This window comes from Vanellus vanellus (genome assembly GCF_965231255.1).
Source record: "Vanellus vanellus genome assembly, chromosome: 5".
Taxonomy (NCBI): Eukaryota; Metazoa; Chordata; class Aves; order Charadriiformes; family Charadriidae; genus Vanellus; species Vanellus vanellus.
The window spans coordinates 22766635-22781590 of NC_138910.1; the positions used below are offsets into that span (position 1 = coordinate 22766635).

At 38.6% G+C, this 14956-nt stretch overlaps 1 protein-coding gene across 1 annotated transcript in view; it reads right to left on the reverse strand.

Annotated features, from left to right (window-relative positions):
- The window catches only part of LRP2 (LDL receptor related protein 2), a gene marked incomplete at both ends in the record, with an annotated part of 131999 nt that overhangs the window by 98035 nt on the left and 19008 nt on the right, over positions 1-14956 (reverse strand). Inside the window, 5 exon segments of the mRNA XM_082483721.1 lie at positions 692-805; positions 927-1037; positions 8990-9106; positions 10885-11007; positions 13197-13304. Coding sequence (XP_082339847.1) covers positions 692-805; positions 927-1037; positions 8990-9106; positions 10885-11007; positions 13197-13304 — 573 coding nt within the window.

Here is a 14956-nt window from a genome sequence, read left to right on the forward strand (position 1 = left end):
AATCAGTGGGGGACCTTTTTAAATATATAGCTCGCACAAGTGATAACTCTACAGCCATGATTCTGGCTGGAGATGCAATACTTTAGCATACCCTGATCACGAAGAAAAGAATGAGCTAGAAGTCCCCGGAAATGGAACAGACAATTAAAGACCTTATGTGAACATCTAAGGAACAAATAACTATCTGTACTGTTATCTGTCTGTGAAGTTGAACTTCATAGTCACTAGGAGTAATTCTAGAAGATCCATTCCATCTATCGGAAAATAAAAATGCGAAGAAGAGCCAAACAAATTTGGACAAAAATCAATAGTATGCTGTATCTAACTGAGCCTTCAGAATGAAGGAGTTACCTTTGGGTCATGCTGAAATGAAGAAAACTGACAACAACATGAAGTAGTGAAACTGTATGGGTTAAGAAGCAGACTGTCATTGAATCCAGCAAATTCAAATAGTAACCACACACCCAGGCACTTAGCAGCGAAGACAACCTGAAAAAAGTCTATTAAAGTAGCACTGAAATTTTTGTCTTTCCATACAAAAAGGTCCTTGTAGAACAGTGGCAGCTTTTGATGGTTGTATAGACAAGCAATCTACTTCCCGCTATCTGCTTGAACCAGTTCTTAGTAAAACAGTTAAAGAAAGTGGGGAAAAAAAAAAAAACAAAAACAAAACAAAAAAAACCCATCATACTGCAAGAGTTTTCATCACTCCTATCTCCACAGTCGTCATCATGGTCACAGATAAAGGCTCGTGGGATGCATTCTCCATTAGCACACTGAAACTGCGTACTGGTACATCCATGTGCTGAAAGACATTTTAGCACAGAAAGATACACAGAAAATCTGTCAGAAAATTACAGTCTTCAACTTTAAAAGAAGGTTTATAAAGCGGTTTTTTGGGGAATCACTCTGCATGTGGTACTTACTGCAATTAGCTTCATCAGAAGAATCTCTGCAATCAACTTTGCCATCACATCGCTGGCTTGCATTGAAACATGCTCCATTTGCACATGATAACTGTTCACATCTTGGGTAGTCTACAATAGGAAGTTTTTCAGTAATAGGAAGAATGTTAGACTACAGAGTATATTGAGTCATATATACCCAGTGTCAACAGAATATCTTGATTTATAGGAAAACTAAAAAAGGAATACAAAACTTCCAATACTACTACTGTCAAACAATCCATTTACCCAGTATACTGTCTCCTCCAACAGATATTTAAGAATATCCTCTAGACAGACGCTACAAAACCTCGCAAGAAACAAGGGAAAAATCAGATGCCCTCCCACACCCCAAAAAGATTTGCAACCCAAATCTTTTACAATATGATAGAAAACAATGCAACACGAAAGGAGAGCAAGCAGTGAAAATTTATTTTATTTACTTGTACCTCAGTTTTACACTTTATTGATCTTAATAAATGTACTTAGGTAAAAAAGGAGTTCCTGAAATTTACGGTTCCTAGGTCCTCTTACAATGTCATGAGTTCTTATACTCAGAAACTTCAGGTTTTTATGGTTTTGTTCTAACTAAGCCAAGGATGTTGAACTTCCTCTGTTTTTTATTACTGGTTTTCCCCTTCCCAAACCAAAAAAGACTGTGCAGAATGAATGATTTTTCAGTTTCTCACTGTTCTACTTATGTAGATGACCTACAGGCCAACACCAGGGGTTATTTCAAGCAACTTAAAACCAATTCTGAAAATACTTCTGCATACAAGCAGTCAGTGAGTTCAGTGGAACTATCCAACAAACTAAGCATGTACACGTGCTAGAGTTGAGTGGGAGAATATGAGCTTAGTTTAGCTCATTGCCATGTAGGCAAAAGATACTTATTTCAGGCAAATGGCAAAATAATTAATAAATAATTACTATTTTTAGAAGTGAGATTTATTGAACCTTTGCCTCTATATGGAAATACAGGTAGACAAAAGAAACAGAATAACCAAATTTCATTTTGCACCTTTTAGATTTTCAGTTTGAATTCTTATCCCATTTTACTTCCATATAAGTTAATAAAGGACTCTTACTTAAGCACATTTTCACTCATGCTCTTGGAATTCAAAACATAGATTATAAAATTACTCAAGCAGAACTCAGAAAAGCTGCAATTTTGCCAGAACACAGTGGCAAAACTACTTTGCTTGCTTCTGCTGTTCTATATATGATCACATTCCCACTAAACTTCAGTCACCTATGGAATACCCTTACAAGATTTTAACTGTTAAGCTCTTAATATGAGAGCATAAACAGCTGTGTTGATGTGCACTACAAGTCTAGCCAGACTATCTCCCTGATTAATTTACATTTCATTCATTTTCACTGCAATTAAGTCCACAACTTGCAGGTAGGAACAGCATGTGCCTAATCAGAGAATGGTAGTTGCAGATTACCAGGGTTCCAGCTACAGCATTCCTGCCTGTGGTGTTCTGGTGCTAGTTCCCAGACCTTCCATTCCAAAAGCCTGCACTGACAATGCCAACACATGCCCTAAACATGAATAGCATCCTTTAGCCCCACTTCTCAATCAAACTCCCTTCTAACACAGACATTTCATCCATTTCTTGCTTGGGTTAGGCTTACGAACAACTCATAAAGCTTTGGAAATAACACAGATTCTGAAGCCTTAACTCTGCCTACAGAAAGAAAGGCAGGCCTGACCTAGGACCACGTTTTATGTTCACTGTGGAATCAATGCCTCTTCCCTGCCTAGAAGCAGAGAAGCCACCACAGGGAGGAACCACCAGGAGTTCTACGGCATAGTAGGAAATAACTATGGCAGTACAAGAGTAGAGTAAATATTATGGGGCACGTATAAGAAAAAGAACAATTAAAGGGATTTGTTTTGTAACTGCACTGAAGTGGGAAAGCTTTTAAGGGTATTTATAATAGACAGCTTTGTAATTTTCCTCATCTTTCTTCATATCCCACAGAAATACCTCTATAGTGGTGTTGCAAAATGTTTCTGATGGACTGAATGTCAAACAAATAGGAAGTTGAACCCATTGCCTTGCACTGTCTGTTTCTTCAGGAATGCCCAGGCAACCTAAGGATCTAATCAGTAATAAGATTTTCTCAAGCTCATATTAAACTCCCTTAGAAGAAGGAAGACTTTGTCAAATTTTTCTCTCCTGCAGCAAGCCTCAAGAAGTCCTCAGCCTGGAAAAGTCTTTATTTATTGTATAACATAACCTAGTGTATAAATGCAAATCATTATAAAAATACCAAGTTAAGATGTTTTGAAGACACTTCAAAGTACACATTCTGACTACATTGGTGGTTTACTAGAATGTGAACAAATACTTCTTTTTCCTTATTTTCTTTTCAGATCTGTCTGGTGTACAGATTCTCTATTTTAATCGTAGTTGCAGAAGCAAGAACATTCTTTGAAAAGCCCAGTGGACATTAATTTAACTTTTAAACTCTGTACAGGTAATCCCATTCCCAATCCCCTGTCCAAAGATCCAGCTTAGTAAATTATAGTTCTGATCACAGCTTTCTCACTGATGTGAAAGATATTTTTCACTGCATTGTGCATTGTACTCTTTGTACCTTATAGCATATTATTTAAATGAAATAATTTAAAATATTTGGGGCATGAATCTACCTGAATAACAGCAAAGCTGTGAGTTACATCAAAGGCTGTAGACAATGCACTCCAGGGCTCAGGAGCATCAGTGCCATCAGGACAGTTCCACAGTAGCTGGGATAACCATCCACACTTTTATGGTAAAAGAAGTAGCAAAGATACAAGAATCAAGAAAGAAATGTTGGCTTCTGTGAGGGCCAGCCACTGCGCTACACTTCCCAACAGCTTCTAGCTAAGGCCCCTGTGGCAATCAGACACTAGATGTACCTATGGCACTGTGCTTGTGGTGGACTGTCTATGTTGAGAGTATGAAGGAAGCCAAATAGAACTTCATAACAATACTAGGATATCTGAAAATGAAGGACTGCCTGATCTGGCAGTTGTGAAAAAACAGGACTTAAACTCCCTTTCTTTCTCTCCAAAATTTAGAAAAATGGTAGGAATGGGATGAACCCCCTAAACTGCAAGACCTATACAACCTAGCTTAATGAAAAAGTCTCCAGCAAAGAAAGTCTGGAAAGTGAGTATCATGACATTTTGAATTTAAGTTGGAAGGTCTTACATTAGTCACCACATTTTGGGCTTGCACAATAAACATTTTCAGCTTTTATTTGACTTTTTTTTTTTTTTTAACTAAGATTTCTCTGTACACGCTTGATCCCAAAGCAATGCATTTGGGTATGAAAATCCACAGCTATGCAAGAACTGATACTGATCAGAGAACCTGATCATACTGTCGCTGTTCTAGGGGGCACATGGAAAAAGTGACAGCGCTGTGTGAGTGACCAGGAACTATGTAAAAAACAAAGGAAGGGTTCTCTTCCAGGGACTCAGACATGTCTTTTTCTAGTTCAGTGACAGATGGACTAGAAAGAGCTAAAAAGGAAGGACAAGGCTCTGAGTTAAAAGGACAACAAGGTAGGTAGTTTGCATCTAATAAGGTCTGAGAAAACAGCTGTACAAGAGGAGAGTGAAAGGAGACAGTATAAGACTGAATATGGGATTAGGAGAGAAAAGTGAAGGGACAGAAAAATATACGCTGTTTTCTTTCACCTTGCTTTTAATTGTGAAGACCCTCCAACACGAACATTGTTTCCTTTATCTCTTCCTCCCAAGAACTTTTGGCTAATTACAGAAAACTGAAAAGAAAAGATCTTTTCCTAGTCATCACGGTTCCTAGAAGATAATATGAGCTTTGTGAAAAGGGGGAAATCCAGCTACATTCATTCATTCAAGTGCTCAGGAAGAAAGGGAGCTCTTCTTTCTCTCCCCTTCCTCTCAGGCATCTCCTTTTCTTAGCCAAAATACTTCTCCATAATCTGTCTCCCCGTGGTATGCCAGCACTTCAGTTGCAAAATATAAAACACTGGCAAATGCCCGCACAAATGACAGATGAGGCACCTTGCTCCTTGTAACACACAAACTGTTTTGGGGCAACAGTTGCAAACATATTTAAAAAGCATGTTTCAATGTATACACGTGGAAGACACTTGAAAGCTATGTCACAGGAATTGCTAAACCTACAGTATTTTGCTCTCTGCCTAACAGTTTTGTTCTGCAAGCTGGAAATAAATCCATACAAAAACAGTAACAGGAAACAGTTACAACAAGGTATTTGATTCAGCAGACACTGATTTCAGTCATATAGTCAGGAAGCGTAACCTTCTTAACCCTAACCCATTTTACAAGGAGAAAGAAAAAAAGGGGGCAATTTCCTACTTCCAAGTGTCGTTCCTTTATTGCAGCAACATTTCAAAACACTTTACAAAATAAAATTAATTAAAACCCTTTGACTCACTGCCATGAGTCACCACCTCACAGCGGGCAAATCATTGCCCAGGCAGCTCATAGCCTGTCAGAGACATCAGGAGGAGGACTTACCCCAAGACCAAGAGTCCTATGAGCAACATGATATCAAGTAGTGTTCGTAGCAGACATGATTTGAGAGCTGGCAGACTGACCAGACCCTCATTCCTGGCCTTAATTCCCGATTTTAATCCCTGCGACTGTAGTCTTTGGCTGCCTACCTTACCTTGCTCCAGTTTTGCTTCTTCCCTGTCCCAAACTCTGGTGGAGATATTTCCTTCAGCCTGAACTTCTGCCTTGTCCTGTAGCTGTTACATGTAATTTGTCCAACATCAAGAACATTAGCCTCTGACCATGGCCCTTTTCTTCCTTCTTGGACTACACCTCTTATGATCTCTTCAGTTCTCGGACTTTATTCGCTTTCACCCTGATCTCTGCAAATTCATCCCAGACTTGGCTGCCCACTTCCTGACCACTACAGCTATTTAGCATAGCAAACAAGAGGCAGGAATTAACAGGTTACGCAGTTGACCCATGGCAGCAACTCAGCATCAGAATTAGAATCAAAACCCCAGAGTTTCTGGGCCTGCACTCAGCTCATCAGCCTCAAAGAACACGTCTTTAAAATACTTCCTCTTTCTCACTCATGGTCTGAGTGCAGTGCTCAGCTGCAAGAGCTGTATCCAAGAAGGTTATTGTATCAGTCACAGCAAAGCAAAATGGACATGGCTGGGATTTTCATTTTTCAACTTTGAAGCTGAGGCAGGAGAGAGAATTCTACCTTGAACTGAAAGAAACAAAGTATGTAACACAGAAAAATGACACCAGTATTGGCTGCTTACTCCCAAAAAGTATTTGCTACCCCAAATAGTCTGCTATTTCATTCTACATTTCTGAAGTTTTAAAATGAAAGTATTTGCTAGCTGCTGACTATTAAAAAAGCTGGGAAAACAATCTGATATGTGTATTTAAAGAAAGTAAAAATACCCACAATTTTATGAAATTAAACCAGCTTCAGTGCACTAATTACATGACCCGTAGCTGAAACATTGTTCTGATGTTTATCTTAGCCTCTGCATGGGTAGTCTTCCCTTGCTGCTAATCCCATTAGCAGTAAAATGGACTAAGGCTTTGAATTCCTTTGTTCTATTTTTTTACATGTTTAATTGCTAAGTTACTTCATATTTGTGGCATTTTGCATTTGACTAGTTTCTTAAATAACGTAACTTATTCAGCAACAAAACTTTGTCATCTTTACAATCTAAATCTGCTTCCAGACAGATCAGTGAGTGCAAGGCATAAGTAAATAGATATGATAAGTTTGCATTTTGTTAGGCTCCATGAAGTAACACAATCACTTCTAAATGCTTTATTCTTTCATTGTTCATGGATGTTCCATTTTTATTTATGAAATCTTTTAGTGTAAATTAAATAAGGGAAAAATAATGACAAAGGAAAAGGCCAAAACAGTGATATCAGATAGTGTGGAAAAGGAAATGGATGAAACAGTGGGAAAAATTAATATTCAAAGCAAGTATTAGAATCTGCTTTAAAACAGTAAAATTAACACTTAGACTAATCCTTACTGTATAGTTAATCATAAAATCACCAAATTATTCATTTTATCTTACGGTTTCTGTTCAAATTTCCAGGCTTCGCAAAGACAGAGAGGCAATAAAATTAACCAGCCTTTCTGGAAGGGTCTTGTCCAGCACCATCACATTTCTTTAAACTAGTCCAACACTCCTACTTTCAATGTTCCAAGTCACAGTCATTCTTCTGTCTTAGAGGGACTGTCAACACATATTCTAATAAACCAGAGTAGAGGCTGTTGAATGATACGAGGCAGTCCCTCTCCCTGGGGCTAAATATGCTGCTGTCACAACAGTCATGGGGCTTACTGGCTGATGCAGCAATGACTGGGTTTCCCACACAGCAGTAGAGCGCTGTTGTTAAGGTACCTAGACGCCCCTTTCCAAACTGCCTTTTTAATTTACTTAGTTGAGAATACTAAAAATGAAAAAAAAATGTGCACTTCAATTTTCAAACATCATGGCATCTTCTAGTCTGAAATAAGAATTGTGAGTATTGTCTTTAGGACTCCACTCCCATTCTCCACAGATTTACTGCATTATAACGATTACACCATTTCATCTGGCTGTTCCACACTGTATTCCATGACTACTCACAGATTTCTCAGAGTTGATGAGCAGTTCCTCTTTCTTAATTCACAGACAATGCATTTTTTAAAAAATTATCTTTTCTTCAGGATTTTTTTTAATGTGTCATAGATTTGCTAAATTAAGTTACCAATCTCTTTTCTTCCTCTAAACTTTAAGAGAAAAAATGCCAAGCTACAGAAGATTTTCTTTCAGCAATGATATGGGGTACTTTGGATCTTGGCTTTTGTTGTGTTGGTGACTTCAGAATTGGCTGTGAGTCTATCACGGGGAAAAGTTCCAAGCTGGCTATCTCAGAAACCTTTTATTCCAGAGTACCATACAGTTCTAAATCACCTCTCATTCTACAGAGTGTACATTTTAGCCACTTGTGATTGAGGGATAAAACACACTAGCAGTTGGCTGACCATGTAATATGTTGGTTTTCCTTTAAACATCCTGGCGTATGCCCTTTTTTCCTCTAAGTGCGGCCATTAACAACATTTTATTTCTTGCTTCTTTATCTATTCTTTAGCATCCTAGCCTCTTCCCCCACCTCTTGCCCCGGGTCTGGTTCCGAGCGAAGTTTACAGTTATGCCTTTTTCCCAAAGGGACGCGAAGTTCTAACAGCTGGAATAACAGCTTATATGTTACATGTCACTCATGACATGTGCAAAGCTTTTCCTTAATACTAACAATGAACAGACATGCTGCTACACACTGTTGTGTAGGTATTAGGCAAAAACGTCTCTGAAAAATGCGGCCTCTATTCTCTGGCCAGCTGTCCTTTCCATCAGTATTCAACCTAGCCCAGGATCTAGGGAGACAGTCACCAGTCAGTCAGGCAGCCTCAACTCTGGGGAAGTTAGACTGAAAAAACCTACTTGTCCATCTGCATTTTGTTGGCACAGTATAAAAAGCTTATCTGAATACAGTCTGACCCAATGCCACTTCATCTCCACATGAAACTGCAGTCTAGAACACAAATGCTTCTGAAAGGGTCAAAGTCCCTCAAAGAAGTGATTTGGGGCCAAATTCTGCTTTTCTATACAGGTTATAGTTACCACTGATTTCATTAGGACTTTGCAAAAGGAATATGAAAAAATTTGGCAAAGTTAGCTCTGACTCTCCCAAGGCTTTAAGCCATTTAAACATGGTTGCTTTTTTCCAATGCGATATTCATTATCTTTCAGGCAATGACAAACAAGAAGGCTTGATCCTATAGTAGCAGTTTGCTTTTGAGTTCTGCAATAATAGATCTGTATCAGAACATCAGCTCTAATACACAAAAGAATCTGAAACGAAACTCCTGTAACAAGAAGCATATTGTGGTCATCCTGTCCATCAACAAGTCCTTTAATCTTACAAATTTATTAAAATGCCACAGAGAGATGAGATGAAACCAGATCTAGTGCTAAGAGTTAAGACTCACGGCAGACTCTTTCATCTGTTCCATCAGTGCAGTCCTTTACTCGATCGCACCAGTATGCACTCGGGATACACTGTCCATTTGAACATGTGAACTGCTGACTTGAGCACGTCCTTCCCGCTGCAAGAAACAGGCACTCAATCAGTCTTTTCAATCAAACAACATGTTTTATGCAGAAATATATTTTCCCTCTTCCTCTTTAACTACTCCATCCTTCTCACAAATAATTAGCATAAGACTTTCTCCCCCTGTACCTTTCTGTACTCATGGAGATTAAAAAACACTGGACAAGCACATGGCAGATAACATGGCTCTATGAAGCCTTCTGTAGCCTGCAAGGTCCCTGCTCTTCTCCACTGAAGGGGCTGACCTCTAGGTTAAAAAATACCTCCCTATAATAGTTCTGCCTAAAAGATTAAATTAGCAATTCTCACTGTTTTAAAATTCTCTCTATTATTTTGTTTACTGGGTCAAAATCTGTCAGTAACTGTAATTTATTTGGTCAACTAGAATACCATAATGTAAACACAGCAGAGCTGGAAGTAAGACACTGCTTTCTAAAACAGCCAGAGCCTCAACAGTCAGGAATATTTTACACTCATAACTAATAGAGGATCAAGAATGATTATGTCTCTTCTCATGACAGTCACATGTCAGTGAAAAGTAGCCACATAAAACTGTGCAATTCCACTGTGATTCCACCACAGCTAAATTAAACTCTCTATTCTTCTTAGGCAAATTAATTGAATCTGTGAAGATACAGCTGAAAGTAAAAATTACTACTAACTTTTCCTCCCTCTGCCACCTGCACATTTGTTTCTTTCAAACTCCTGTGATATCTCAACACCATCCCAGTCTCTACACTGGCTGCTTTACAGGAGCTCTCTATTCCTTCTTCTGTCAGCAGTGTTATCAAAGTAAGATCAGCTACTGGCATACTAGCGTCACGAGGAAAAACAAGAGCAAGACAGTAAAGTCAAACAAATTTGTTTTAATTCTGTATGTGTGACTTCCAGAGCTGTTGGCCATTTTTCTCAGGAAATATTTTTAACATTTCAGGAAGGAAAAGCTCCTCCAGGATTCCCAAGCACAGAGATAAAAAGTCACTTTAGAAGAACAAGGACAAATACCAGGAAATGGCTCAAAAACAGCAGCAGCAGCACAGTCCCACTATATAGTTACTAACACTCATGATTAACCAGTACGTGGAGAACCTGGTTACAGTGACCCAGTTCAAAAGTCAACTCAGAGCTGTTGCTCATTTTGCATTTTGTATCTACAGATTCCTTAGTTAAAACATAACCTGCAATTGTGCTGACACCTTCTCAGGGGAAGAGGGGAGCAAAAGGCACTTAACCTTAGTTCCATTTTCTCCATCCTCAGAGGGAACAAATATCAAGATACAAAAGCACAAACCAAGTCTGTGAGCAAAATCCTTCCAAAACCTAAACCTTTTAACCCCCCCAGAATAAAGGGGGTTAGTGGGTAGCTGCAGAGTGGTTAAGTTTGAAGAAGTGATCAAAAAATTATACATAGAATCAAAAGGAAAATAAATTAATCTTATCCTCATCACTTAAAGTAACTTCTAATACTGGAAGTAGCAGGAAATCGGTTCTTTAGAACACTACAACACCTATTCTTCCTGTCTTATGCAGTAATGCAGAGAGTGTAATTTGGTGCAATAAGACCAAGACCTGGAGATGTCTTTTGGGACATATTTTCTGTATTTCGCCTATTTCAGATTTCAGACTGTTTCATTTCTAGAAACTACTTTAGAGGGACTTTTCTGGCAAGAGCTGTACTTGCAGCAAGCTTGTTTCTGTACGTTCTCAATATGCTGCTATGTGAACTACCTTATTTCGCAAAGCTGGTTCTAGCATTAGAACTTAAATACTTACGACATTGTTGATGCTCATCTGAGCCATCTTCACAGTCCTCCTCATCATCACAAACCCATGACTGTGGGATACATTCACCATCGGTCTGACACTGAAACTGACTTCCCTCACAGGTAGGTTGTGCTAGTGTAAACAATGAAAAAATTGTCATTTCACAGACATCTGAGAAAGCACTTTCAAAGAAAACAATTAAATAAGGGAAAAGAAGACTTAAGATTCAAGCATGGATTTACTGTAACTTCCACTAAACACACGAAGCATTTGACAAACCAAAGAAAATGGAGAGAGCAGGGAGGGGAAAGTGAGCCAGCAGAATGATGCTCACAGGCAAAATTTAGTTTAGTGAACTCCTGCATATGAATCTTCAGTTTTGTATCAGCTTTTTGAGATATAGGCTCCTCTAGAAGGCAGGTCACAGCGAAGGCTTAAGGCTCTGAACTGCCCTCTGGCAGAGCCTCTTTTTTATCAGCTTATACAGGGAGTCATGCTAGCTTCCCTAGTCTCACAGCGGTCTGTTCAATTGCTCTCAGTGCCCCTCAGGTGCTCTATCCCCGGTAGGAAAAAGGTCTTTCAAAACAAGTTCGTGACTCTTCTCCGTGAATTCATGAGGCAAAAGTGAGGGTCAGGTCCAAACAATCTGAATGTTGCTGTCCCAGCTCCACTCTGTACTACTCAAATAGCCAAACAACAGGGAGCCATTAGAGAGAGAGATTAAAATAAATATTTGAAACTGTGTTACAGCTTACTGCAACCCTAGTTAATACTCCTGGGAAGAATCACTAGTACTACACAGTCCAGGAGACAGGACTCTGGTCTTAATCATCTTTTTTCTCAGGATCATGTTTTTGCAGTACTTTGAAGTCGACTAGAAACACTTTGTGCTCACGGGATGATATGCAAGGACAACTACAGATGTAAACCAAGCATCAAAGGAGAAAATGAAATCACTCTGTAGATTTAGAGTTGAGAAGTACAAAATTACGTTAGAGGTAATTAGAGGGATAAAATCGATCACATACAATGCACTTCATGCATACTTTTTTATTTATTCCTGTTTTAAGAACCAAAGAATAATCTTTTAATATAATTTTAACCTTAGACCAGTTTTAAACAGTCTAAAACTATCTTTCTAGACACTCACGTGCCCCACTACCTATAGCACATTAACAGACTGGTTTTAAAAGCACAATTAACTGAAAAACACTGAAAAGTTTAATTTTCATCTTCCTAATTTATCACTTATATGAAAATGAGAACAACTCGACTTCATGCTTATAACTATGACAAATGTAGTAAGTGTTGAGGGGGGTGTTTATCTTTCACAAAGTCAACATGAATTATACCTACTCCTTGTGCAAAGCCCAACAACTTATTTTGCAGAACGAAGCTGAAATAGCAAGCTATCGGACAACACCATTTTGGTTTGCCAGTTTAAGGCATTCTTCATCCAGAACTGCACTGGTTTTTGGAGCTAACTAAAATGCTAAGCAACAAATCAGACTGCCCAGCTGTGTGAATGACCTCCAATTATTATATGGGTCAAGCAGCAAAGAAACAACCCAGTGTGAAAAGAACCAACATAAATTAGTCTTTCTCACTCCCAATCAGCTGAGGGGCAAAAACTGGCCTAACATATAAGTGGGCTGATAACTGCACCAGCTCACAAGACTTCAGAGAACACTAGAACCAAGAAGGTAAAATGCAGGCACATTCCTGAAAAGAGACTGTGGAGGGAATTTCTTTATTTTCACAACATTTTAATATTCAGCTTGAGAGAATTTTGTGCATGGATATTACATCCCATGTGAATGCAATTATTCTCCTTGAGCTGCTGGCACTGAGGATGACACGATCAACTCTAGACAACCAAGCAAGACACTGCTTAAGGTGCAGAAGGTACAGCCTATTGCCTAGGGCCTGAAAGATCCAAAGATTTGGAGCTCAAGTGATGCTGGTTGTAGCTGTATGTACATCCAATATTCAGGATTACTGCAATAACAGAATAAAATACATTTCTACATCTATGTAGAAAACTAGTCACCAAATGAAACGGCAATATCGGACACTCACATTTTTAAGAGAAGGTTAAGTCATATTAGAAGTTGAGAACTACTTGCTTTTCTGACTACCAGAGCCAATAGGCTCAAGAAATATGGCTCTTAAGCAGATTCTGCAGTCAGCTTAAGAAAACTAGGAGTCTTCTCCCCCTCCAATAGTCTTTCTTGTACCATAGGTATAGTTGAGCACATTGGGCTCTCAGTATTTCTTACATTTGCTCTACATTACAGTTGCTCTATAGTTGTTTCACTTACGACAACCAGCTTCATCTGTATCATCCGAGCAGTCTCGAGCCCCATCACACCTCCAATCTGCAGGAATACAGCGACCATTTCCACAGCGAAATTGTCCCCGCTCACATCCTGTGGTAAAGCAGAGTAACAAGCAGGTTAGCAGTATCAGCACATAAAAACAGACAGTGGAGTGCCTTCCTGTCAAACAACTGTAATCTATCCATCACCATACAACATGGAAAGGAGAGAAAATAATATTACAATAATAGAAAAATATAAGTAAATAAATAAATATTTAAAAGACCTCTACACACCCAAAGAAAGAAAAGAACCAGCTCTAAATCTTACATGGCATTTCCCAACTAAATTTCTGGAAAATTCCCATAATTTTAAATTTGTACAATATATAAACAAATAAACAAAAAACAAAAAAGAAAGGGGCAAACAAGTCTCAGAGGAGTACCTACCTAAATAGGAGAAACCTATTTAACAGGAATGTATCCATTTTAAATTCACAAGCCAGGCAGTATAGACTTCAATAAAGGTAGGGCAGCATTTTCCACATGAGAAAGAGAGCTAAAGGTGTTAAACATTAGTCCTCCCCAGAGTCTCTGAGGATTTAAAAAATAATAATAATAATAATCCCCTTAGCTGATGTGGAAATCTTGTTTCAGCAGTGACTGCTTGAAATTATAGAAAGACCTCAGTTTTGGTTTGTTTTTTAATAAAGCCCCAGTATTTAAAACCTTTCCTCTGAAGTACAGGAAAGCATGTCTTCAGTCAACATTCGAATAGCAAATAATTTTACAAGAAATTAAGCTTTCAGACATTTATGGCTGATCAAAAGCTATCCTGCTGTCATTCCCTCCTGCCTGGCCTACTAAGGACTAAGACCTGATAAAGAAGTATTCATTCCCAGGTGTAAAGGCAGCTGGATCAGGCCTTTATTAGAGTCGACTAATGAAATCTTCAGTCCCATAGGAAGGAGAAAATGCAGTGTTTATTGCCTTTCATTGTGACTACAGCCTCATAAAAAGGGAGTGAACAGTTTTATAGGTCCCCAAAACAATGAGCTATAACATAATTAGGTTCAACAGAGCTCTGTTTCATGTAAATCTGCTGTCAGCACCTCAGAGAAGGGAATACTGAAAAAATCTGAGGTAGTAGCAAAGCCCAACTTTGAAGAAAAAAATCCTGTTTCCTGATTTAATAGCCGTATGATAAAACTACATCTTTCAATTATTCTGAGTCATTTGTCCAGAGAAGATAACCTCAGTATACATAAAGCACAACCACCTACTTTTTGAATTCATGATGACATAAATACCACGCTACCATAACTTTCATGTAAAACCAGGCATATCAACACTGTCACATAAACACAGTTAAGTGATGTATTCCTAAGGGATATAGGCAAGCTACTTTATGCAAGGAATGTTCAAATCTGATTGTCTGGTAGTGACATCCTGATTTATAATGTATCCTGCAAATGGTCAAAAATTTCCCTTGGATAAATGGTGGTACGGAGTGGTACAGGAGTATGTTCACCCAAATACCTTCTACAGACTAATGCATGATGGTGGTTGGTGGTGCAGGTCTGGGGTTGGTGGTGCAGGTCTCTTATCAACTACCTTTAAAACACAACAACCTCCCTTGCAAAAATGCCCTGAAGGAATGTACAAGTTCACTCTGGAATCCCAGGCCCTCTGGCTGAATTTTGCCCTACAAAGCAACATTTCCATATGAGATACCAGTTAAAGTTCTAATAAACACAACACATA